This window comes from Cladophialophora bantiana (genome assembly GCF_000835475.1).
Source record: "Cladophialophora bantiana CBS 173.52 unplaced genomic scaffold supercont1.26, whole genome shotgun sequence".
NCBI lineage: Eukaryota > Fungi > Ascomycota > Eurotiomycetes > Chaetothyriales > Herpotrichiellaceae > Cladophialophora > Cladophialophora bantiana.
The window spans coordinates 231,847-255,252 of NW_015971600.1; the positions used below are offsets into that span (position 1 = coordinate 231,847).

The 23,406-nt window shown below is 52.8% G+C and overlaps 9 protein-coding genes across 9 annotated transcripts; 4 read left to right on the forward strand and 5 right to left on the reverse strand.

Moving 5' to 3' along the window:
- Positions 1 to 1,950: 1,950 nt before the first annotated feature.
- Positions 1,951 to 2,805, forward strand: Z519_12141 (uncharacterized protein; the record flags this gene model as incomplete). Its single annotated transcript, XM_016769848.1, has 1 exon — positions 1,951 to 2,805. The coding sequence occupies one exon, from the start codon at positions 1,951 to 1,953 to the stop codon at positions 2,803 to 2,805; it is 855 nt and encodes a 284-aa protein (XP_016613907.1).
- Positions 2,806 to 4,272: 1,467 nt separating this feature from the next.
- On the reverse strand, positions 4,273 to 4,864 carry Z519_12142 (uncharacterized protein; the record flags this gene model as incomplete). Its single annotated transcript, XM_016769849.1, has 2 exons — positions 4,273 to 4,441; positions 4,494 to 4,864. The coding sequence occupies 2 exons, from the start codon at positions 4,862 to 4,864 to the stop codon at positions 4,273 to 4,275; spliced, it is 540 nt and encodes a 179-aa protein (XP_016613908.1).
- Positions 4,865 to 5,411: 547 nt separating this feature from the next.
- Positions 5,412 to 5,844, forward strand: Z519_12143 (uncharacterized protein; the record flags this gene model as incomplete). Its single annotated transcript, XM_016769850.1, has 2 exons — positions 5,412 to 5,475; positions 5,540 to 5,844. 2 exons carry the CDS (start codon positions 5,412 to 5,414, stop codon positions 5,842 to 5,844), a joined length of 369 nt encoding a protein of 122 aa, XP_016613909.1.
- Positions 5,845 to 7,157: 1,313 nt separating this feature from the next.
- Z519_12144 (uncharacterized protein) lies at positions 7,158 to 8,928 on the forward strand (the record flags this gene model as incomplete). Its single annotated transcript, XM_016769851.1, has 3 exons — positions 7,158 to 7,544; positions 7,605 to 7,714; positions 7,770 to 8,928. 3 exons carry the CDS (start codon positions 7,158 to 7,160, stop codon positions 8,926 to 8,928), a joined length of 1,656 nt encoding a protein of 551 aa, XP_016613910.1.
- Positions 8,929 to 10,101: 1,173 nt separating this feature from the next.
- Positions 10,102 to 11,364, reverse strand: Z519_12145 (uncharacterized protein; the record flags this gene model as incomplete). The annotated part of the gene is made up of 3 exons (XM_016769852.1): positions 10,102 to 10,407; positions 10,463 to 10,922; positions 10,991 to 11,364. The coding sequence occupies 3 exons, from the start codon at positions 11,362 to 11,364 to the stop codon at positions 10,102 to 10,104; spliced, it is 1,140 nt and encodes a 379-aa protein (XP_016613911.1).
- An 857-nt stretch (positions 11,365 to 12,221) lies between these two features.
- Positions 12,222 to 13,792, reverse strand: Z519_12146 (uncharacterized protein; the record flags this gene model as incomplete). Its single annotated transcript, XM_016769853.1, has 7 exons — positions 12,222 to 12,338; positions 12,432 to 12,456; positions 12,518 to 12,730; positions 12,795 to 13,195; positions 13,292 to 13,377; positions 13,469 to 13,520; positions 13,586 to 13,792. The coding sequence occupies 7 exons, from the start codon at positions 13,790 to 13,792 to the stop codon at positions 12,222 to 12,224; spliced, it is 1,101 nt and encodes a 366-aa protein (XP_016613912.1).
- Positions 13,793 to 15,925: 2,133 nt separating this feature from the next.
- On the forward strand, positions 15,926 to 16,870 carry Z519_12147 (uncharacterized protein; the record flags this gene model as incomplete). The annotated part of the gene is made up of 1 exon (XM_016769854.1): positions 15,926 to 16,870. One exon carries the CDS (start codon positions 15,926 to 15,928, stop codon positions 16,868 to 16,870), a length of 945 nt encoding a protein of 314 aa, XP_016613913.1.
- A 100-nt stretch (positions 16,871 to 16,970) lies between these two features.
- Z519_12148 (uncharacterized protein) lies at positions 16,971 to 18,053 on the reverse strand (the record flags this gene model as incomplete). Its single annotated transcript, XM_016769855.1, has 1 exon — positions 16,971 to 18,053. One exon carries the CDS (start codon positions 18,051 to 18,053, stop codon positions 16,971 to 16,973), a length of 1,083 nt encoding a protein of 360 aa, XP_016613914.1.
- A 771-nt stretch (positions 18,054 to 18,824) lies between these two features.
- Positions 18,825 to 22,800, reverse strand: Z519_12149 (uncharacterized protein; the record flags this gene model as incomplete). The annotated part of the gene is made up of 4 exons (XM_016769856.1): positions 18,825 to 19,266; positions 19,319 to 19,755; positions 19,843 to 20,103; positions 20,155 to 22,800. The coding sequence occupies 4 exons, from the start codon at positions 22,798 to 22,800 to the stop codon at positions 18,825 to 18,827; spliced, it is 3,786 nt and encodes a 1,261-aa protein (XP_016613915.1).
- Positions 22,801 to 23,406: the final 606 nt, after the last annotated feature.

Sequence of the window (23,406 nt, forward strand, 5' to 3'; positions counted from 1 at the left end):
GATGGAACCCTTTCGGAAGAGTAAGCGGTGGTGAGCATGTCTTATCTAACTGGTCTATTGAAGTGACCATAGACGAATCGGCGCACCATCCTGGGTATCTGATCGCAATGGGGGATGGAGCAAAGGGATACCAGCTGCACCCAGACCTTAGTTATACCGCCGACAGGATGGTGTTTCGATACGGATCCTTCCACCCTTCCGAGTATTGGTTTACTTCTTCTACAACTTGGACAATGAAGAAATTTACATCACTCGAGTTCTCTGGCAACGGGTCTGGCTTTGAGGCGTGTCCAAGACGAGGGACACCAAGGGAACGAACAGACTTATAGACGAGCAGGGATGTGGGATATCAATGATTACGATTTCTGGATTGCAGATCGAAAACGGAGGACTGTCACGATTATCTAACACGGCAGGATGGGTATGAGGTTCGAACCGCTGCCGAGCAACTCAAGAGACCAAAGGGAGCACGACGATGCGCGTGTACTCGCAACTTACGTACGAAGGGGCTCTGGATTCCCCTGTTGAGACAAATATGGTTGTCAAAGGCTGGCATGGGACAAGAGAGCAGATGAAGCACTTGCGAAAGTCTATCAAAGGTAATTGATCTACCCCTTCATTTACATGCTACTTAAGGCACGCTCAGATCCATGAGGCTCCCCGAAGACCGCTCTTAGGGTTGGGCGCCCCTCGGGCCCAAAGGGGCCATCCAGTCGCGTGCTAAAAACACGGCATGTTCTCCGTGCGTTAAGCTTCCATGTTCTTCGGGAGTTCACTGCTGCAGCACATCTTTCGCCAGTTGTGGAAGCAAACAAGTGGAGGCCATTTACACCAAATAGTTGATAGTAAAGCGTGTCCTTAGCCTGAAGTTCGTCCAGCCTGGCAGAGATCAGACAGTGGCCTTGAGAGCTCCTAGTAACAATAACCGAACTTGGTGGGCCCGGAACTAGCCTTTCCGAACATGTGAAACACCGGAAACTGGGAATCTAGGGGCCGCGTTGTGGGAACCCTTTAAAGACTCAGGGCTGTGCTCATGCTGCTCTGGGCTCGCCCAGCCGGGCTCATGATTGCATAGCCACAGCTAAGAATGGTTTAGTCATGACTCAGGTCAAATGGCGGGATGCTCAGGTCCTGAAACGGAAATGGACTTTGGAGAGGTCAAGATTCGCCGCCGAGTGTCGTGGTATTTGAGTTGAGTGGGTGAGCGCGTGGGTGGCCTTACTACGCGGTGCATTGGACATTGGGGCAACCAGAGGCCGCCTCACTAGGTCATAGCCACGGGCGGGGGAGGGCGCCTACAAGTAGAAGGGCCTGTACCTCGTAGGCCCCAGCCGCCATTTAGGAGTGCCAGACGTCCGTGCGCCAGTTGGCATTCTACCCACCGAGGCCACCTAGAGCCTGGACTAGCTTAGTCAGTGGTCCAGGAACACTAGATGACGCGCGCCGCGATGTAATAACCAAAACATACGAGGAACTGCGGGGTAGAGGCCAAAGCTGTAAAAGTCGCTAAGCACATGCCGCCAAGCTCTAGCCCCTCAATTTTCTTACCCCTGAAATTCCTTACATCCTAACCCCCCGAGCCCCCTAAACTCACTCGTCTCCTTCTAACCAAGTCTGTCCTCTCTCCTGCAGTCCTCTCCCCAGTCCTCTCTCTAGCCCTCTCTCCTCCTAATCAATTTCGTTCCCTTGTGTCATAATCCAGCATTTCTCAGCCCACAAATCCTCCGAGAGCGCCCGGTGCGCTTAAATTCAGTCTGTCTCTCGATCAGCTCGCCTAATTGGACGGCACCTGCGCTTCTGCAGGTAACCCAGTCCGGCTAGCTCAGATCACTTTAAGTGGGGTCGCGACTAAGCTCGCTTACCTTAACGGTAAGATAGCCGACCGCTCTGTGTGGAGAGAATGTGCCGCTAACATCCACTTTGAATGCCTCCTAGCCCACCCATCGCACCATGCCGTCCCACCCAAGATCCTCCGCCTCGGCCGCCTCCTCTCCCCTTAAGCTCGACCTAGCACGCACCTATTACAAGGCCCGCCATCCGCGCAGCCGCTCTGACCCAATACGAGTGTCAGGTGCAGGGTCGGGTTTACGCGCTTGGCACACCTTGCCGATGAAGGAATCGACGCAGGGGGAAACACGCTTCAAGATAAGTGACCGAGTCGAGGCATATTGGATGGACGACGAGGACACGCCGCAGTCGTGCGCGGCCCTGATCATCGAGATAAGAGAAGTGAGGTGGGATAGAAACATAAGGAAGAAACATAAGAGCGTCCCGAAATTGTGCAAGGAACCTGTGACGTTGTTGATGGTGGCCTGGTTCTATGAGCCGGCGTTCGCAGCCACAATAGGTGCTCACGTAACGGCACCTACGGTATCCTCTCATATCGACATCATCAGCATCGAGTGCGTCCGGGAACGTGTGAGACCGGGGAAGCGAATTGCAATCAACGCGGTCCTCATTACTCATGCCAAGTCGGTGATTCCGGCCAATACAGTGGACTGGCTCCCCAGGCAAAGGCAGGGCCCCCCCACTCCAGTAGCCGTCCCGGTGACACAGGGCTCGTCGAACCACGACACGATGGAAGAGACGGTGGACGTTCCGCCTGTGGACAACCCTGACACCACACTCGTCACTACAGACAAGATGGACGATATACAGAACTTGTTGACCGAGGTGCGCGACGAGGTGGCCACACCACAACACGACACAGTCGCACCACACGACACAGTGTACATACCATCAGATGTGATGGTGAACCCAACGCCGCTCCCACCAGTCGACATAGTGCTCTCAGCAGACACATGATGTCATCGCCGATACCATTGCCGCTGACGGGCACGGCACCGGGAAGTTCAAGGTTATTCAAGGATCAACTGGCGAGATAAAATGGCGGAACAGTGCCACGGGAAAATACCAGGGTGGGATGTTGTCATGGGAGATTGATAGGATGGGACAAGTTGTCACGGAAGGAAACAAATTGTCATGGAAAAGTGCTGGAGTTGGAGTCTGTCTTCATGCTTGTAAGGAATTCGTCTTGGTACGTACTCTCTGTGGTGGCAACCGTCGCCGTTAATACATTAATTCAAGTCATTCGCGCGGTTGGCGTCATTCAATACCTCGTAAGCAGCTTAGCCTGTCAACCATGCTTGTTCTCCATCTGGGACCGCGTTTTCAATACCCCTCTCAATACAATTATTAATAGACCCTCTGCCGTCGCAGCTGTAGTCATGATCGTCTCGGCGAGCGTCTCTCGATCTCCGGTGTGGTAAAATGCACTACCTGCCAGCCTGTCAGAGCACCCTCGGTTGTTTGCCTCAGAGATACTCACTTTACTTGCCCAAGGTTATGCTCACGAAGAACCCTTCTCCTCTGTCTGTTCGCCCACGCGCAGCTTGCTGTCAGTTAGCCAGCTGCGGCATTGGAATACAGCTAGCTGCTTGATGATATCTGGCAGTGCGTAGCGGAATTCTTCCTAGTCGAAGCGAGTCACGTGTGGATCGGCACGGCCGAGATCGAAAAAGCAGTTGAGATCAATTTGTGGTGAGTACGTTGGCCGGTACCGGACAATTTCATTGCCACAACGCTCTGTCAAACCTATTTGGCGAGAGAAATGGCATTCGATGGCCTTTGTTGCTATCAGGGACCTACGCAACGCAGTAGGTACAAAGGAATTGGAGTAGCTGAATGCCTTGTTCTATTCACGTAGCCCTATTGACAACGACTCAACGCTTGAGAAAAAGGAAGAGTTCTCTCTCAGCCGATTCAGGTGAGAGGAGACTCTTATAGCTTCCCCTCTTTCTGTCACGTGAAAAGGGTAAGGCAGCGTTAACCGATAGCCTTGTGCCTCAACCGTCCTTTGCCTTATCCTTTCCTTTTCTTTCTATACCGTCCACCCGATTCGGGTGGAGGGCGTAGAGTACTTGGGGACAACGGTGGGCTCGTGACAGTTGCTCTGCCATTCTCGTTGTCCAGTTCCGGGTCCACACCTCCATGTACGCTTCCGAGATTTGGCCGGCCCAATGACAACTTTGATATTCGACTGGCCCGTAGTATCCTTGATTGTCGAACTCTTTGCGGATCTCAATGCTTACCCGAGGAATGTCAGGTAGGTCGCAGTTTGTAACATCCAAGTCGAGTGGACACTTGTATGCAGGACTTTCGGTAATGTTGACAGCGACGACTACGTTCCTTCCATATCTGCCTTCCAACCAAGGTTTAAGGTTTCGTTCGACTTGCTGGCAAGGTAGAGATGTGCTGATTAGAACCACCAATTTATACTCTTGATTGCCGTCGTCGCCGACTTCTTGTACCTTCATTCATGGCTCCAAGCAGATCAGCCAAGTGGCTGCCGATGAAAGACGTGACCAACTCATCAATTGGGGACGAGATGCATTGGATAGTCGCAATCGATGTGGACGCATCGTTGGAAAATCTGGGGAACCTGCAAATGCAATTAATATGCTATCCTCTGCAGAGGGCGATGAGAAACATACCCATCTTCGGGGTCATGGACGGTGAACTCGTTGCACAGTCTCAACCAGTCAGGTCGAGACAGATTGCACCGGAAAGGCTGGGAATAATCCTCCAAGGAGACGGTCACATGGTGGCTGGATTCCCAATGTCTGAAATCTAGGAGGTACTTGGACGCTTTGGCATACGGCTCGTCCCACTCAGAGACCGAGTTGCTGTTGCTGATCGAAGTTGCCTGGCTAGCGATGTTCGGATTTGATAGACTGCTGAGATTGGAGTTCGAAGCGTATGAAGGTGTGGGAGAAGCTGGGTTAAGACGCAACAGCAGCGGCTGTGAGGCGTCTGCAACAGCTTGCTCTGGTGCGAGTGAGCGATCAGCGCTAGATGGAGGCATGGTGAAGTAGTGAGGTGCGCTGATTAGAGCATTGGATTTGCTGACTGGAGTTGTTTCAGTTCTCTACACTGGTTGGTTCAGCGCAAACCAGGACAGGCAGGACGGGACGCCTTGTTCTGGGGTGATTACTTGTTAGTGAAAGAGGGGGTGGTGAGCGGGACGGCGAGTGAACTGAATTGAACGCAAAGAGACGCGCAGCCATTTGAGAACGCTTTGCACAACAAAGATCCCAAAGAGGCAGGCACATCGCTGCAAGGCTGCCATTGTATTGCGGCCCGCGGAATATAGTTGATCCGAAACCGGAGGGGCGGTGGAGGCGGAGAGGTGGCGAGTCAACTACGTCATATCTCCCGTTAAGCCTGCGCTGCCAGAAGCTTGCCAGCATCTATACCCACCGTCCAGCTATGATGTAGACATACTCTTGTCGCAGTGCCCTACCGGCGGCTTGTTCTTTCTCTCCCATCCTCACTTGCAGGCTATGAGTGAAACCCATCAGAGCCGCATTCAACTTGTTGACAACAGCACCGGCCCTCAGTTAGAACCGACAATGTCTGTGCCAGACAATAAGGAAACCGTCCCATCTCAGGACACCGAGGTCCAGGAGAAGCAAGGTGCGTTGGTCTTTGCCACAGAGAGCCTGCCCTCATTGTCTCTTGCTAACTGAAAAACGAGCAGATAGCTGGGCGTCGAAGCCGCAAAGACTAGGCGACAGCGCAGGGGAGAAGATCGAGGGCACCCTTTCCCCGGTCGGCAAACACGTCGGCAAAGGACTGGAGACGGTCGCCAGGCCTGTCGGAGGCATCGTCGATCCCACCGTCGGAAGCATCATGAGGATGGGCAAGGGCTGGGGAGAACAGCTCGGCGTCGGCTACGGGAACTATGAGGGCGGCCCAGCCAAACAAGAGGAGGCAGAGGGACAAAGAATGAAAGAGCCGTTTGGAGGCAAGGAGCAGAATGCAGACAACCCATTGGGTCTGTAGCATGCTGCCACCTCTCGCTGAGGAGACAGCTAGAAGACAGACATGACTTGGCAGAGACGTCAATGCTATGTAAATTTTACACAATCAACTTGCCAGTTCCTAGTGTTAATGAGTGCGGCAGCTTGAGGAATTGCTTACTTCATTTGGAGCAACTCATTCCGTCCACTTCTCCAGCTCGAGCCCGACAAGTATGTATGTCCTCTTGTTGATAAGGTGGACAGACGATTGATAGGATTATATTATGGCGGGAGAGGGATCGGATCGGATTGTAGATTGTCGCAGAGGGAGGATTGCAGGTGATTCTGTATGTATCCTTATTAGCATTGACTCTTTCAGCCATTGGAACGGATCAGAAAGACGTTACCAGGAGAGTAACTTATTGCTTTGAGAACTCACAGAACCAGAGCCTTGGCTGCGCTCACGGGTTATCCCACCTATCTCTTCCTCCCTCCCTCAGGCACTTACGGATTGATTGTTACAGGAAGAAAAGTCGGGTTCATCTGCAATAAGAAAGAACAACAGGGTTGTTCACGTAAAAGGGGACAGTGTCTCGTTGAGATGTCTCACGAAGGCGTATGAACTGACAGAGGCGTAGTGTTGTGTAGTGTTGTGTAGTGTTGTGCACAGTCCCACGCAGCCCCGCTGCGGCAATGGATAAACAAGTCACCGGGGGACAATCATCCTCGATGCATCTCTCTGCTTTGACAGGCTAATGGGTGCTTCTCTTGAGAAACTATCATTGGTCCAGAATTGGAGCAGCACACACCTCTGGACTTGGCGGGGTTATTTGTGGCAGCATCGTGTGTTGTGGACCCGCGTGTGTGGAGACTTGGACCACTTCTCCACAATCCGACACGTAATGGGAGCCATGTGGACCTGTTGCCGCAGCCTTGTGGCCTTGTCCCACCGGCGGCATATCACGATGTCAACCGGTCAGTCAAGATTGCCTCACATCCTCACAAACGACGTGAGTTCCCCGTAGAGAGTGTAATTTATGTCATGCTTTGCCAGACCTCTCCTCGCTGTCGCAATGCTGTTGCAATGCTGTGTTTCGCCGTCGACGGGCGGATTGGCTTGCCAGTGCAGCAACGGTGTGGATGATGGGCGCCGAGACCTGTCAAAAATGCCTCCAGCGTCTTTTCAATCACTCCCAACCACCAACCCGCCCCCCCTACCTGTCAAATATGTCAAGTTGTTTCAGGAAACAGGTTTTGTGTAGAGGATCCCTCTCTATCCCCCCTCCCAACCAGCTGGCGAACTACCGTGATCAGGAGGTGACGCAGTACCAAGGGGCTTCCAATCAGGCATAAAGGATGCCAACAGTCCTCCTTCGCCCCTTGCCTCCTTCTCCTCTAGCCAACTACAACTACGACTTAGATTCTTTCCCTTTCCACGGTCGCCTCGCCGGTTTGAAGACGCCTTATTTATTGGAAAATATGCTTTCCATCCTCCCCATCACAGCAATCATATTGCTGACCCAAAATGTGGCGGTTGACATTCTCGGCACCGCCGCGTACCGAGCACCGCAGACGCAGACCTCGTCATGGCAAACGCCCCTCAACCTCTTTGTCTGCTATCGCCAGATACAGACATCGCTTGCCATCATGGTGCTATTGGCCACCTTCATCTCAGGTTATGCAGAGAAAGTGAGCATCTTGATGTTGGTGGGAGCCATGCTCTTGTGTGAAGCATCCGCCGAGGTAAGTCCCCGTCTTATTTTGCCATGGGTGGGTTGTGGCCACTTCTAAAAGGTTGAGCAGCTCATTTGCCTGTACTTCTTGCTTCGACACCACTTCTTCCGGAGGGAGACGGCCATTTGTTGGCTCTTCACCTTGGTGTGGGCTCTTTCCTTTGGCATCGCTGCTCCCTTGTGAGTGGAACCCAGGCTGGTCCGTTCGCTCCGAAAGCGTTGACTCCTTTTCCAGGTCCCAGAGATTTCAGTTGACGCCATTTTGCCTCTGCTCCGTCGTGTCCCAGATTCTACAGATTGTCATCTGGAGCTACCTCTACAAGCACGTCTTCATTGCCGGATACCCTCTCCTCAAGAGCACCGAGCTCGGACGATACCACTGCCTGTGGGGACAGGGAAGGGCTTTCTTTGTCCTCGCTCTGTCCATCGCATTGGCGGTGCTGTCGGCCTTTTCATCGCACCATCAGCCGCTATATGCCATTGTCTGCGGGAACCTCATCATCCTCGTCCCGACCCCCAAGACATTTGTGAGATACAATCGCTCCAAGCGGCGGACCAGGTTCAACATGGAACAACAACTCGAGGACAGCACCAATCCAAGTAAGAGCGCTGTGGGCAGCTCCTCGATCGAGGAGCTCGAGGGAAAAAAGCTGGCCGTCGTTGGTGGCTCCTCGATTGAGGAAGTCGTTGCACACTCAAAGAGACAGGCACAGAAGTTGTCCACATGCACCATCTCGACAACCATGGTCCAAAAAGACGGGCACACGTTCCACTATAGCCATGAGGAGCAGCGCTACCTCTATCTCATGCAAGATCCTGGAGAATTATGCAAACTTCAAGACATCCGTCACCGCACCCCATGGCCCGTCATCTGTCCACCTGAGCAGTGCACTGCCGACGAATTCATGCAACTTGCTCAAAGCTGGCCTCTGGAGCACCCATATATGCGCGGCACACCATCTCTCTACGACATCTTCCGCGACATCTTCAACGCCGAACTGCAGAGGAACATCACCGACTTCCAACAAAAGGTTGCGTGTGACAAATGCCTGGACCGCAAGTGCTTTGCACAGTATCGTCTGATGTTCCTGCTGTTACTCAACGAGGTCGGATCAAAGATGCGCGTTCGCTTCGATGAGCACGGCGACATCTCGGCGCAAGGGACAACCATCATCGACCTTTGGCTCACCGGTGTTCAATTCGAGTCGTCGTCAACGGTTCGCATTACGTTCGACACCAATATCAATCAAAAAACAGTCGACGTTGGATTGCATGACCTTTGGAAGTTGAATTCATTCGGCATATACCTGACCGTCCCCCCCATTGTTGCTCACATTCTCCCCTCATGGAACGAATACCCTGCTGGCGGCAACTGGAGCGGGACGTGGATTTAGGTTTGGCTCGTTGCTGCCGATGCCGACTCTGCAAGCTTTTTCTCGGCACCATCCATAGTCTGTATACTAACTGTGCTCGTTCATCGGTCTTCCCTTCCTCTTCCCATCCTGCTATCCTCTCTCCTCCCCCCTCCTTTCCCTTCTTTCCTCCTTCTCTCTTCTCGTTTAAGCAGGCGTTCTAATACCCCGCCCCCCCCCCCGGGACCGATGATGTTCTAGCTAGCTGTAATGGCTGCTTTGTCTTGCGCTGTCCTCCCTCTTCTATCGTCATCGTCCCTATCACATTCCATTGTTACATCACCACTGTTGTCATCGACAACCAAAACAGAACCACCAATTCATGTGTCCATGTGTTGTAACAAGGCAAAGTGGCTATGCTATGCTGCGCTGGTAGAGTGGTAGCAGGGCGAGAGTTGTCTAGTCACATGTCAACCCAAAATTGGTTGGTAGGGGGAGTGCGGAACAGTTTAGAGTGCTGGCAGAGTGCTATTCTTTACAGTTTGAGCAGAGTATCATGAATTCCATGGACTTTTGGTGCCGTCTACCTAGTTCCTGAGTGTTTTGTCAGTCCTGTCCGGCTCCTCGATGCCGCCGTGCTAGGCGTGCGTTGTCCTAGCCCCCGCCGCTCCCGGGGGGGGGGAAGATGGTGGTGGTGTTGTCTTGTCAGCCCCAACCAAAAACGTGTTCTCGATTCCCGACCTGCTGGACAGGCCTCTGTGCGTTGTTGCACGTACACGCCGAACTCTGAAGTGCTCTATTACAGTATCACACCTGCGCTAGCACACAATTACCTAGGTGTTCATTGGACTTTGTCTCCGTCGTTGTAATCATACATAAAAGGGCATGGCCCTGTGAGTGCCCGATCACGCCCTATCTTTCATTGCTAACGTCCTGGATATCATGCATCTTGTAACAAATGAATAGATGTACAGGCCATCTGCTGCAACTCCTTCATGAAATCTGTTCTTTGCTTCTTTCTTCAGAGTTTTCAGCAATCTTGGACCATGCAAACGATACAGCACGTAAAATGATTGACAATCTTTTGCCGCGTCCAATTAATTCAATGCTTCTGAAGTCTCGAGCACAAGAATGCATGGCCTCTCACCTATCCTTGTTCGAGTCTGCCGGTCTGGCTTCATTAGAGACCGATCTGCCCGCATCCCGTTGCTGCGCTTACCCCGGAAACGGCATTAACCCTGGTCTCTGGACAGGCCACGCTTCATTCGCTTGCCCCGACACGGCCTCGTGTGGGTCATCTGGTGTCAAATCCGGAGAACTTTCGCCATCGGTATCTGGATCCCCCTCAACCCTCTCATCCAAGGAATCGGCTTGTCGAAGAATGAAACAAAGTTCTTCTACCGATAGCTCTATGTTCCGACCGTGTAAGAATGGCGGGATGAGTTCTTGAGGTGCAAAGTCGAGCACGGTGATTCGCAAGGGCGGTCCCGGGACAAGTGTGCCAGTTTCTGTGCGGAGCTCCTAGGCGTAATTGTAAGTAGATACTTCACAGTCAATATGGAAGGCCGATACTGACTTGGACTCGGCATCCAAGCCGTAATCCGGCGGGGTCAGTGTAGTCTCGTCTCCATGTGCACAGTGTAACTTTGGATGTGCGATTGTGGTCGTAGTCAACGGCGATCAACAATCGGGCCTTCCGGTTGCTTTTGAGGATGTGGAACTCAGCCAGCTCTGGCATTCTGTTCCGCTTCTGCGAATATGCGATTTCGACAGGGAGACCACACCTCGGTAGGTTGGCGTGTGAGAAAAAAATATCCGGCTGGTGTAGATCACGGCTCGAGTTGGAGGCTGCTTTCGTGCCAGGGGGGGTGGCATGCACAATCCTGGCCCCAAATTCTTCTGCTTCACCTCCCATTCCCGAGCACAACCTTGTCAGCTTTTGGAGGACGTTCCGTGCCAGGGATTGTCGCAAGAGCTCGTGAGCCAGAGAGGGTATTTGGTGAACGAAGGTCTCCGAGTGGCAGAAATAGCCATACCTATCTCCAGGTGTCAGCAGTAATCAAGTTGAAGACAACCCCCTTTCCTCTTTTCGCCTCTAACATACTGGATCTGCTCGCGCGACTCGGCGAGGCATGTGTTGAGAGCATCCCAGGCACGGCCACCAAGAGGGTACTCGGTCCAGCAGGAGGCATCACGTGCGGCCAGGGCGGTGCGCGTGGTGAGAGCTTCAAACATCGAAGTCGCCTCTTGTCTAACTTCCCTCTCGGCTTTCTCCTGTGCGAGAATTACACCTAATGCTTCTCTGACGGTTGGTTCATCAACCGTACCATGCTCATCTGAGGCGCTAGGATCGTCCGTGGTCTGGGATGCGAGATTGTCAGTGAGTTGAGGAACGAGATTGTCTCTGGGCTGAGGAGCGAGCCTGTTTGATGATTGAGGGATGAGACCGTTCATGGGCCGAAGAGGGAGGCCGTCCATGGTTCAAGGCCAACTTCGTGCGTTGTGAAAATGGGCTTGGGGGCAGACGAATGGTAATAGAGAGGCGAAGGTCGAGTGAGGCAGCAGAGACACGGAGGTTGTTTGGCGGCACGACTTGGTCTGTGCAAGAAGTCAGGAAACAAAAGCTGTTTACTAAGACAAGGAAAGAACAAGTCTAGAAACATGATCGCACTTGCCTCTATCCCCTCTCACCGCCTGCAGTGCTCGACAAGACCCCAAGAAGATGAATCAGGCGGTGAGCCAGAGCTGCAGGGGAAGAGGTGATTCTAGTTGTGACTGACTCTACAGAAGACGATGGAGACTGGGTAAAAGATTCCGGACCTGAGGGCCGACTCGGGTGGTGAGCGGAGGAATGGCGAGCATGGCGAAGAGATCTTCTACGACTTTCTACAAGCTCACACCGTGAACTCGAGGAATCGCGAAATATTGGATGCAGTCCCAGTCTCCAGGTAACATCCCGATTCCCAGTATACCTGTCGATGGCAACGTGAAAATTAGACACCGAAACCGGCTTCGATGTACAGACTCCGGTTGCAAGATGACTTTGCAGAAATGTGTTGTTTCGTGGTGCGAAGCCACAAATGCCCTGCTTAGGTTTCCTCATTCAGCGCGGCTGTCTGTCGAGGTATCACCTGGTGATGTACCACAGAGCAAGATATTGTTGTTACTGAACTTGCATAGAATTCTTTCCACGCCGGAGCAAAACCTGCTGTTGGTATAGGTGCCGGCTTATTGGGAGGGATTCATTGAGATAGCCTGCCTAACTTGGGTGAGATCACAGCAATTCCCATAAGAGCACCGAGAAAACTCACCCTTCATCGGTCAACGGAGACCAACTAGCTGTCTGGAAGTGGTTGGTTCCACTGCCCATACATCGGAGGTCCTCTTGCTCGAAACTCATTGAACTGGTTATCTGCCTCGCTGGCAGCGGCTCCGAAAGGTCGTTTACATTTCTGAATGGCGTTGTTAGAACAGGGGAAGGCAAGAAATGCGACAACGAGAGCGGTATGACAGCAAAATCCTCGTGTAAGCTTGAAGACACTTACCCACGACCAATATTTCGAGTTGGCGCTAAATCTTTTGTCAGTATACACCAGGAATGCACAGAGACGGTAGAGTAGACTTGACTCACTACCAGACGTAGTTGTCCGCGTTTTGGATTGCTTGCGAATACCCTGTGCGAGAGTTTTTGGCGAACTTTGCCAGTTTGGCAGCGTTGAATGGACCGTAGGGGTCCGGAAACGACCCGGCAAGTTTGTAATCAGCAATTTGCGGTCCGAATTGGCCGCCGCCATCGATGACCTGCGAGTACACGGAGTTACTTTTGAACAGCTCCGGCCACTGTCTATTTCTGTTAGCGGATGCCCTCGCGGTAGGGGGATTAGAAATAGCCACGTCAAAAACGGCACCGGAGGGCAAGGGAACTTGCGTGTAACATTTCGTGCAACAGAGAAGACCCAATTGTTCTCATGTCTCCGGTATCTCTGTCTCCCAAACCATCACAGCTCCACCCACTCGTAAAGTCCTGCCCTGGGCCTTTCCTGGCCCAATCTGGAGGGTTTTCGGTGGTGGCCAGGTCGACGCAAGTCTGCCAATTTATGGCTTTTGGGCACATCCCCAAGTATCCCGAAACATTGGGATAATCTGACCGAGCCGGATCGTTCTCCTCTCTCGGTGCCTTGCCGTCGTATGTGAGGTAGCCATTTACGCCCTGCATGTTGCAACTGCCACCAGCGGGAATGTCCCATGGACTCTTGGGGTAGTCGAGAAACGAGAGCAGCAATTTATCCCACACCGGGCTCAAAGTGTCCTATCAAGTTTCAGCATCGTCGATGCTGTATTTGCGTGGTCGAAATCAACTTTTGGCTTTTGCGCCATTTTGATATCGAACATGCCTCAGACTTACGGCAGGATTTGTGTTTTGCAACATAGCCAGGACTTCCTCTGGAGTATCTGTGTTCTTAGGCGGACGAACATTGGCAATCCTTGCGACTATTGCTCTGTCAGCTTGTTCCCCACCAGCGAAGGCGAACTTCAATGGTTTTTCCAGCAATATGGAGTACACCAAATCCAAGACACTTACACAAAGCCTGTACAAAGCCGTAATCTTGTTCTTGGAAGTATCGCAAAAAGGCCTTATGGCGTCGCGGTTAGTGTCAGAATCTCAAGTAATCAAAATGTTTCGCTCAGCATATCTTACCGGATCACACGCATTCCCTGTCAGGACCACCACCCGCGCGAGAGTGACGGCGTCTTGGAAAGCCTGGTCTACAACACCCTTCCAGGTCGGATAGTCAGCTTGGAATTTTGGGTCGGTTTCGAAGTACTCTGGAAACCAGACTTTCGGAAGGCTTGCAAGACTGAATCCAAAGCTTAGAAAGGAGAGGAGGAGTAAGGACAAAATCATCTTGGCGGCGTCGTAGTGTCCCGCCAGATAGCGAGAGAACCAACGTCCGAGTGGAGGTCACGGTAGAACAGTGTCGCGCGGTGCAATGTATCCTGTTCCGTTTCCGTAGGCAGGAAGGGCATCACGGTTAGATCGAGCCTTCCAGAGACAGAATCTCTTTCTGCTTTAACCGCAATGATCTCCAGAAGTGGAAATTCACCTCTGAGGGCTTCACTTCGGGAAGTTCACTTCTGGTGTCACGGTAGTAGAGAGGAGTTACGCAAGGCATCATTCATCCTGAAGATGGACGGAACTTGCGCATGTGTGAAGCGCTGGAATGAATCTGTCCGCGTACCTTCGGCGGTCGCCTTTCGCCACGCACATATGGCTTTAAATGCGTGCAGTCCCTCGATGCATCGCGGATACTTGATATCAAATGCAGCGGAGACGAGACTGTGGCCAGTAGCTCTCAGCCCTTTAAAAAGGGACGATAGTCCCTGGAGATTGAGCTGCAAGTCTTTCGGCCACGGCTATTTGAACATCTTCGCTCGCCATTGGGGCTTGAAGACGAGCGAGAAACTAGCCTGTCTAATGAAGACTTCGTTTACGGCTTCTGCATGCGGGCAGTTTCTTGAAGTCGAGATTCGGTCAAAAGTGCTGGGTTTTGTGTGTTTGAGCTCCTCCTAAGCGAGTCAATGATCAGTGTTAGACGTTAACGACGAGGCTGTCGACCTCACAAGAATCGAAGACTCAGCTGTGATGCATTTCAATGTCAAGTATCTCAGTTGCAGTGGTTTTTCGATACAGTATCGGACTTATCGATACAATACCAGTACTGTATTAGATGAGACCGGTATTGTAATGATACTTTCAGTGGTAGCACGTGATTTCTGTATTAGGGCTAGAGTGTATTGATCTCCCGGGGTTCGGTCCGAAAGTTAACCATTACCCCTACTTTTATCGTCAAGAGAAATACCAAGAAGTATCATAATACTTTCGATTCATCTCGCGCCGGCTAAAACTAGTATTGTATTAATACTCATCCATGCCCGAGGTATCGAAAACCCCTCTCCGAGAAAGTCCACGATATCTGGATCGGCGCCGTTCTCCAGTTGAAATCAGGCCACTTCTAGCTTTCCACGCTGAGCTGCCTCATGAAGAGGAATGTCACGTCCTGTCGATTAGCGACTTCGAGAGGTTCCCTCGTGACGTTCGCCACTTGAAGGCTATCGTGGAATCCGGTGGCGGGCATCTCCCGTATGACGGAAAACAACTCGTAGCCAGATATCGCCACATCCTTTGATGAGACCTACCAAGACTTTTGAGTTCTCCATGTCCGCGAGGTGCTAAAAGCTCTAGTGCAGGACAACGGTGCGAATGCATGTTCTTGAGGAGTCATCGTTCAGACTTATTCTGAGTAATCTGGAGAGCGATAGGGAGACAGTTCATCGAGCATCGAGTCCCATAGGGTGGGGGCCGAGATGTTATCTCTTGAATTATGACGTCCTATCTCCAGCCCGACGACCTCAAAACTGCTTGGTGGCCTCGCGCTCAATCTGGGCCACTCGTTTCGTTGCCGCCAGAGCATCCCCAAAATAGACGTTGTCGTCGTGGGACATGTTCGCCGACCGGGAGCAGCTTGGAAGTCAGCTCGCCCTGACCGCGACGAATCGAATAGTGTGCCATTTGCAGTATTGTGTGCCCACCAGGTGAAAAATTGTAGAGGAGAGTTAGGTGGAAGCATCGCCAAGTGGCAGCGAAGTTCAACGTTTTGAGGTGGGCTTGGCGCTTAGTAATACCAACTGTGGCTAGGCGTGCTCGGCTTCTGTGCCGACATCAGGTGACCGAAGCCTCACTCGCTTGGCTCTGAGCTGCCAAGCCGGAATGCGATAGGCAAACGTCCCCTCAATGCCACCAAGCCACGACAAGATTTCCTGCACAAATCCGCCGCCAACGGCGATATACATGTGCCTCAGGGATATCTGTCCTGTGCCGACATTTGGGACGAACCCAACGTGCATAGTCTCTGTCAAGATCAAGCAAGATGAAGCTGATCCTCTCAACCTCGTATGTCCGCGCGGAAGGTTTCCCATCCCCCCGAAAATGACGCGCAGTCCTCCATCGCTGACATATGCTCGATAATGCAGTAATATAATGTCCTCGGGACATCCCGTCGTACGGCGGCCACTGTTCTCGAAATCGAACATCGAGCTCATCAATTCTCTGCGCGCAAACTTTGATTCCTTCAAACATTACTCTCCTCCTTCCCCCGCTGGGAATGTCGCTCCTCCCATATGGACGACGCAAGACGGCGACACTCTCTTTGTGCCTTCATGGCGGCCAACCCCGCTCGTCGAGCCCCGCGATTCGTACGACGTTACATGCAAACTATTCTTCCTTCCCGGCATACCGAGTACTCGGCGGTGCCGACACACGCGAGAAGCTATTAGCATGGTGCTGAAAGAGCTAGGTATTCATACCATTGACCTGTTGATCGTTTCGTATCCCGGTGTCAGCTTTGACGCAGATGATGAAGAAGAAGAAGACGTTGAGGAGGCGGAGGTGGCCTCCGCCCGTGAAAATCAGAGCGACGCCAGCGGCGAGTCGCAAGACTTGGATGCGCAGGTCAAGACCTGGCGGGTGCTAGAATCGTTGTATGATGAGGGCGTCATTTCCCAGCTGGGCGTATCCGAGTTTAGTTCGGAACGGCTTGCAAGATTTCTTCCAGAGGTCCGAGTCCGTCCCACCGTTGACCAGATCAACGTGAAGGACTGCTGTGTCGTGCCGAAGTCGCTGATCACGTACGCAAAGGAGAACAAGATTGAGCTATTGACGCATGCGGATTGTATGGATATTCTCCCGCCCGGAACGACGAGGGAACTGTTAGGGCCCGGTAAAGATGGTGCCGGCATCCTCGCGGCGCAACTGGACGCCGGACCTGAAGAACCCGGATTGAAGGGTGACATCGAGCCGCAATGGGTGATCAAGTATACCGCCGTGGTCAAAAACCGTGGTGTCATCGAAAACAAAGGGTATTTTGCCGTCGCACAGCTGGGATGTTGTATCGAGGAGAAACCAGTCGAGGGCGAAGCATCATGAGGTCAGCATTCTTCGGAGTGGTAGTAACATTGAGTTTTAGCATGGCGTTGGGATGTGCGGCTTTCGTCAAAGATGTCCCAAAGATTTCTTTCGCCTCCATTCATCCAACCATACTTCTCTTCCTCCCTCTCAGCCTCACTTCCTCCAATCTCTTCAGCACGACGTTGGATCCCTTGAAACTGCCCCTGTAGCCCTCTTGACTCTGTAGGACTTCGGCATCGAACCACCCCTCCTGTCGCGGGTGTGTCGATCCAAATGCTCGCTCGAGCACATAGAGATCCACAGCCCTGTCTTCATCCTGGACTGATTGTGTCGCGAGGCCAAAGTCGATGAGAACGATGTCGCCAGTCAAATCCGGCGGTTGCTGCGGCGCAGACTTGTCTGCCTCCAGCGGTAGACTCGGCTCTCTTACCCCATGCTCGCCATGAACGATTCCGATCTTCTGCCCATCAGTGTCCGCTGTGGTGGGGGATGGCCGGATCATGATGTTGCTGCTCGTCAAGTCCCCATGGACCACACCTCCTTTGGAATGCATCGCTCCCACAGCGCGGCCGATGCGGCGTAGTAATATTTTCACGGCCTCTTCTTGCCCGGCAATCTCGTCCGCCCGACGCGACTGATCTCCGTCCGAGTGCGCATGATCCCGGCTCGCGTTGACGCCGAGAGACTTGTACCAGACGTCCCAGTCGCGCAGCAAGTCCTTGACGCTGCGTCCTTCGATCCACTCCATTAGGAGCCACGCCCCTTGTCCTGCAACGGAGCTCGTGGTCTCATTCACCCCTCTCCGCAAGTCACTCGCGCCGCGGACCTTGCGCGCGATGTCCCACTCCAAACTCAACACCGCGGGGACTTTGACCCCGTCCTCGTGCCCCGCGCAGCTAGCCAGCGCCGACAACTTGACCAGGATGCGAGCTTCGGCCAGCACCCTCTGCTTCGTCAACCGAGCATCGAGTGTCGGGTGTCTGTATGCTTTGCTTGGCCGGAATTTCAAGGCTGCGGGCTGCGCTGGGTGGAGGAAGTGGGTGCGGTAAAGGAGGGCTTCGGCGCCTTGGGTTATCAGTGTCGGTGAGGGTTCAGTGGCGTGGAAGGGTGAAGGGAGGGGTGGTTTTTCCTGACTCTGGGATACGAGAGGCTCAGGGGGTGGAGGGTGCGTCGTGTCTGTGGTTGTGCTTGTTTCCGCCATGGTGAGGGTGGGAGATGGTGTTGTTTAGCCGGGTTGGCGGGGGAGATCAACGTTCGGCCGCCTTGGGCCTCTGGGATATATAGAAGCAGATCGATTGATCAATATCTCAGGGGAGATCGGTGCAGAACGGACCTGTGTGCACAGGGAAAGACGGAATACATAGACAGAAAAGACGTGGCTGATAGTATGCGTGCGCTCAAAAGCTCTCAAGTTTGTCTTGTTCGCTTTGCTGGAGTGTGGGGTCTTAGCGCAGCCTCGCCACCGCCACTTGACTAACCTTGGCATCCGCAAGGCTGATGGGTGCACATGTCTCTTCGAAAATCGTCACGGTCCGTGGCATCTTTTCGAGTGAGCTCATCATTCCCGACGGCGGCCAACCTGAATAGCTCCTATCCGAAATTTTAAATTTTTGTATGGGAATTTATATTCTAAAATGCTGTGGGTATCTTTCTAGATAGCTCCACATCTACAAACCTGTTTGCGAAACGTCATCTACATTAACCAATGTCCCTATAACATTCTCTGTAATACTGGATTTCAACAACGGTTGACGCTGCGGGAATATTTTGTTGCGAACATGGTCAGTATTGGTGGATAACAGCCAAGGGCTGAGAGCTTTTGTCCGATACGAACAATGACGGCACAACAGAGGACTCACACCTGATACGGCTCCTTTCGTGCTTGATGGAAGCGGAAACGTTGCTTCTACAGAACCTGCGATTTTCAACTAAATTTTCAAAATCTGCATATGAGGTAGGAGTGATATGGGCCTCACATGTATAGGCTAGCCGTAAACACCACGTCTCGTCTGATCATCTCCCTGGCCTTGTCCATCTTCCCATATAGAGACGGATCTCCAATCAACCTCGCCGCGCTCATCACCTCCCTGCACGTCTCATCCAGCCTCGTGATAACTCTGACAATAGTGCCCTCCATTACGTCCGTCAGATCGGTGATGCGGTTGAACGACATCCCTCTGGCCCACTCAAAGACCACTTCGACCAGCCCAAAGCGTTGTCTTGAGACGAAATCATTGGCGTCGTCCGAGGACAGGATCACTTGATGCAGGATCTGGTAGTGGTTCACTCTTTCCGAGACTGCAATGATGGCTTCTTTGCCACGCTCGAGGTTCCCGCTGAGTTGGGGTTCACTATCCGTCTTTTCTTGGAAGACAAAGGACGAAAGGAGGGCAACGATTTCTTCGGGCTCAAAGCTAGGCCCCTGTCAGTATGACCAGGGGGTTGTCTTGAGGAGAAAGTACTTACGACGCAAGAACATTCTCCAGAATAAGTTCAGTCAGCACAAGCTCGTCGGCCGAGTGGATCTCGCAAGCCACTTTGCCCTTCAGCTGGACGCGAGACTGTTCGTCGATGAACCCGAGATCCTTCAACACCGCAGTCCTCTGCTGGTAGTCCGGCAAGAGAGACAAATTCTGGTCAGACATCAGCATCTTCAAAGATTGGATATTTTCCTGGATTAGCCATTCGTCATGTTGCATGCCGTAGTGCTTTAAAAACTGCGGACACAGCAAGCATTGACTATTCTCGAAGACCCGAGCAGCATGGCTCCTCTTGACCAGCAAATCGCGAAGATGCAGTTCGTGCACTTTGCTCCAGTCTTGCTCGTCCCACGCTGTTGAGGCCCAGGAAGAATAGAGGTTGACGAATTCTTCCTCAACAAATTGCCGTTGCGCCTCATCCGACTGGAGCAGCGACCGCAAATCGACCTATTGGTTTCCCAAAAATTGTAAGAAAATGGGTAAGTATCACATTTTGGCGTCCTAATGAACCTGTGAGGGCCAACTGACCTTGACAACCGTCTGGGTAACACATTCCACATCGTCCAACAAAACTTGGGCAATGCGCCATTTGACCTGGGAAGCCGTTTCTGGAAGAGCTGAGAACATCATGCGCACACAGGGTAGGTATGGCAAAAGATCTGGCGTCGATCGCTTTGCGTCAATGTGTGATATTTCAAGGACTTTGAGGCCTCGATCTGGCCCGCCTCGAACTCCATCTTCAAGGAGCATTCCAACTGTGCGTATGGCGTCCTACACCGAGTTGAGAAGAATGACGAAAAAAGACAAAATGGGGGTTCTCACCTTCTTGAAAACTATCAATCTCTTTGCAGTCCAGAGACGGCGTCCGACTGGAGACGACAACAAGCCTATGTAGAGTTCCTTTGTTATGCGTTCGAATTGCATGGCGGCTTCGTGACAGATCTCCGCGTCAATGTCGCATGTGTCGCAAGGTTCCCGTTTGATCTTGTCCAGAGTTGCCTGGGATAGCGCGACCTGCTCCTGGTGTTGAGGTAATAATGCTTGCGTAGCATTCTCGGAGAAGCTCCGTTTTATCATTTCCTCAATTTTCAGAGCCTCGACCCGCATGAGGTTCAGAATCATGTTGTAATGCAGTCTAAACTGGCTGCGCAGTTTGGTGGCAGGACCCGTGATCATCTGAGTCAATTCTGCGGCCGAGGGTGCCTCGGTCTTGCCTGGCGTGACGATGATGACCGTTCCAACGGTGTCGAGGCCTCGACGACCGGCGCGGCCGGCCATTTGAGTGTACTCTCCAGGGAGCAAGTTTCGAAATTCGCGGCCATCGTGCTTACGGTATCCTGAGAAGACCACGGTACGCGTGGGCAGATTGAGGCCCATGGCAAATGTCTCCGTGGCAAACAGCACCTTCACCAACGTTTTTGCGAAAAGAATCTCAACGATTTCTTTCACAATGGGCAAAAGGCCTCCGTGGTGGACAGCGACACCGCGGCCCAGCATCTCTCGCAGGCGTCTGATTTGAGGCAGCACCCGGTCCTCAGGTTTGAGTCTCGCGATCGACCTTTCGACAACCATGTGGATGGCGCTCTTCTCGGTTGCGGTGCAGAAGTCTTGGTTCGAGAGAGAATCGGCATTCTCTTCGCATCTCTTCTTTGAAAAGACGAAGATACAGGCTGGGAGGAGATTCTCTTTTCGCAAGTACTGGACAAGATGCACCCAGATGTTCCTGTCTTGAGCAGCCGTCGTCCTCCCGCCCCCACGTCCTGTTCGCGCAATATTACCCTGACCGCGGTTCGGGGCAGGCCCGCGTCCTCGCTGCTGTGCACCCCCTCTTTGAGTGGACGGGCCGCGGGCAGGCTGGCCGCGACCGCCTCCTCGTTGTCCAGGTGCCTGGCCTTCCCGAGCAGCCGTGTGAGCCTCGATGGCTTTCTGCTCTTTGATTTTATCCAGTCCTGATAAGATGTCGTTGGCAGCTCTCCATCCACTCTGGAGGAAGCGTTTCTCTGAATCTACAATCTTGTGCATCTCTTTGCCAGCCCACAGGTAATGCTCCAACGGTACGGGTCTCTTGGGCGTGGAGATGACGTAGATATCCTTCTTCTTGGTACGCCCAACCCAGGACGCAAATTCGTAGGTGTTGGGCACGGTGGCGGAGAGGAGGATAAGTGTGACGTGATCGGGTAACATGATAATGACCTCCTCCCAGACCACTCCTCGCTCAAGGTCATTGACATAGTGCACTTCATCAAAGATGACAAACTCTACATCCCGAATGAGGTCGGCACCGCGGTAGAGCATACTACGCAAAATTTCCGTTGTCATGATGAGACAGCTCGCTTCTGGATTGATCTGGACATCGCCGGTCAATATGCCCACGTCATCGAAGATGTTCTTGAAATCCCGGAACTTCTGATTGGAAAGGGCCTTGATAGGGGACGTGTAGATGGCTTTGGTCATATGCTTCGCAGCCAGGGCGATGGCATATTCTGCAACCACAGTCTTTCCCGCCGAGGTGTGGGCCGCCACAAACACTGAGTCGCCGCTTTCAAGATGATAGACTGCTTCTTTCTGAAAAGTGTCGAGTTCGAACGGCCACGTCCGCGCCATGTCGGGGACCAATTCTTGGAAGTTTGGAATAGCCTTGTTGATGTCCACCACGTGAGCCCATTTTTTACCCGGTCCCTTGGTGGTTGCGGGTAGTAATTTCCCACGCGGCGCCAGAGATGGAAATTCGACTGGAAGCAGATCGTCGAGATCGGCATATTCTTCCTCGTCATCTTGCACGATTGAAGGTCCATTTCCCGACTCAGCCGTACTGTCTCCGTGGTGGTCAAGGGCTGAGGAGCCTGGGCCAGCTTCCCCGGTAGCATTCAATGTCTGTTCCACGTCCTCGGCATCTGCTTGGGCCTCACCTGGTCCCTTTTCGGCAAGTTTCATGCCCCTGGCAAAGCCCGGGGGCACCTCGAGAAGGCCACCACCGACTCCGAAGTTGATGACACGAGCGAGCCCGTTGGATTTTTGGATTGGTCGGGAGTTTTCTCTCCCTTCCTCCAGCCTGACTTGGTCTTCGTAAGCTTGAATGGTGTCGACTCCATCCAGGCCACCAGGGGCGAAGGGGAAGAAGCCCGCGGCGCCTCGCACAAAGTCGGCTCGATTCGCTGGTTTCCGCAGCAGTGAGGTGGAGTTTTTGGCAGTATCGCCGGATGCGGAAGCGGACAGCGTGACCTGTCGATAGGCGGCGACTTTCCCTTCCAGGCCGTGTCGGGTGAAGCGAGTGATGGTCCTTGTCTGGGGAGGGGGCAATCGACACAGCTCTGCGTAGTGGGCGGATTGGCCATCCCATCGTGCCTGCAGCTTGTTCAGCCATTCTGGCGAGAAGGTTGATGGTGGCGACAGAAACTGGGTTTGCAACTCATGTTTGAGGTGTTGCTCGGGGGCGTCGCTCTTGGGCGTGTACAATGGGCGAGCCATGGGCGCGAGGGGCAGGGGCGCTGGCTGTGGTGACGAGGAGGTTTCCGGTGTTGAGGCCATAGGAGTCGCGCTCAGTCGCACCAGAGTCACCAGCCGGGGTTGACGGAATAAAATCCCAATCTTACATGAAAGATTCAATAACCAGTAAGTTCCATGTGTTCGATTGGAAAAGTCAGAAGCTTTTCACACGAGTGGAGCTCTACTTTTGCTATTTTAGGCGGCCGACTATCACTTCCTCCATTCTTGCACGAGGTGCGGGAGGGAAGAACTATATAACCCTTTTAACGACTTATTAGACCAATCTTGATAAAAAATCACGAAGTTTCGATGTTCATGACATTCTTCTTTCACGGAAAATTCGTGAAATCTTACATCCAGGTCACGTGCGTGACGCCAGGTTCTCGCCTCAGCATGCCAAGGTTGTGCCAAGCCGTTCTCTAAACGCCCCACATGGGTTGCGAGGATGTGAAGATTGGCGGGTGCCGCCGCTAGCATCGTCACCGAAGTGGCGAGGCCGCCTACTGGTGCGAGCGAGGCCAGTCACCGCTCCCTAATTCGTAAAGCCGACGGGAGTGGATGCACTAGGGCTACTAGCGCCGGCTAGCT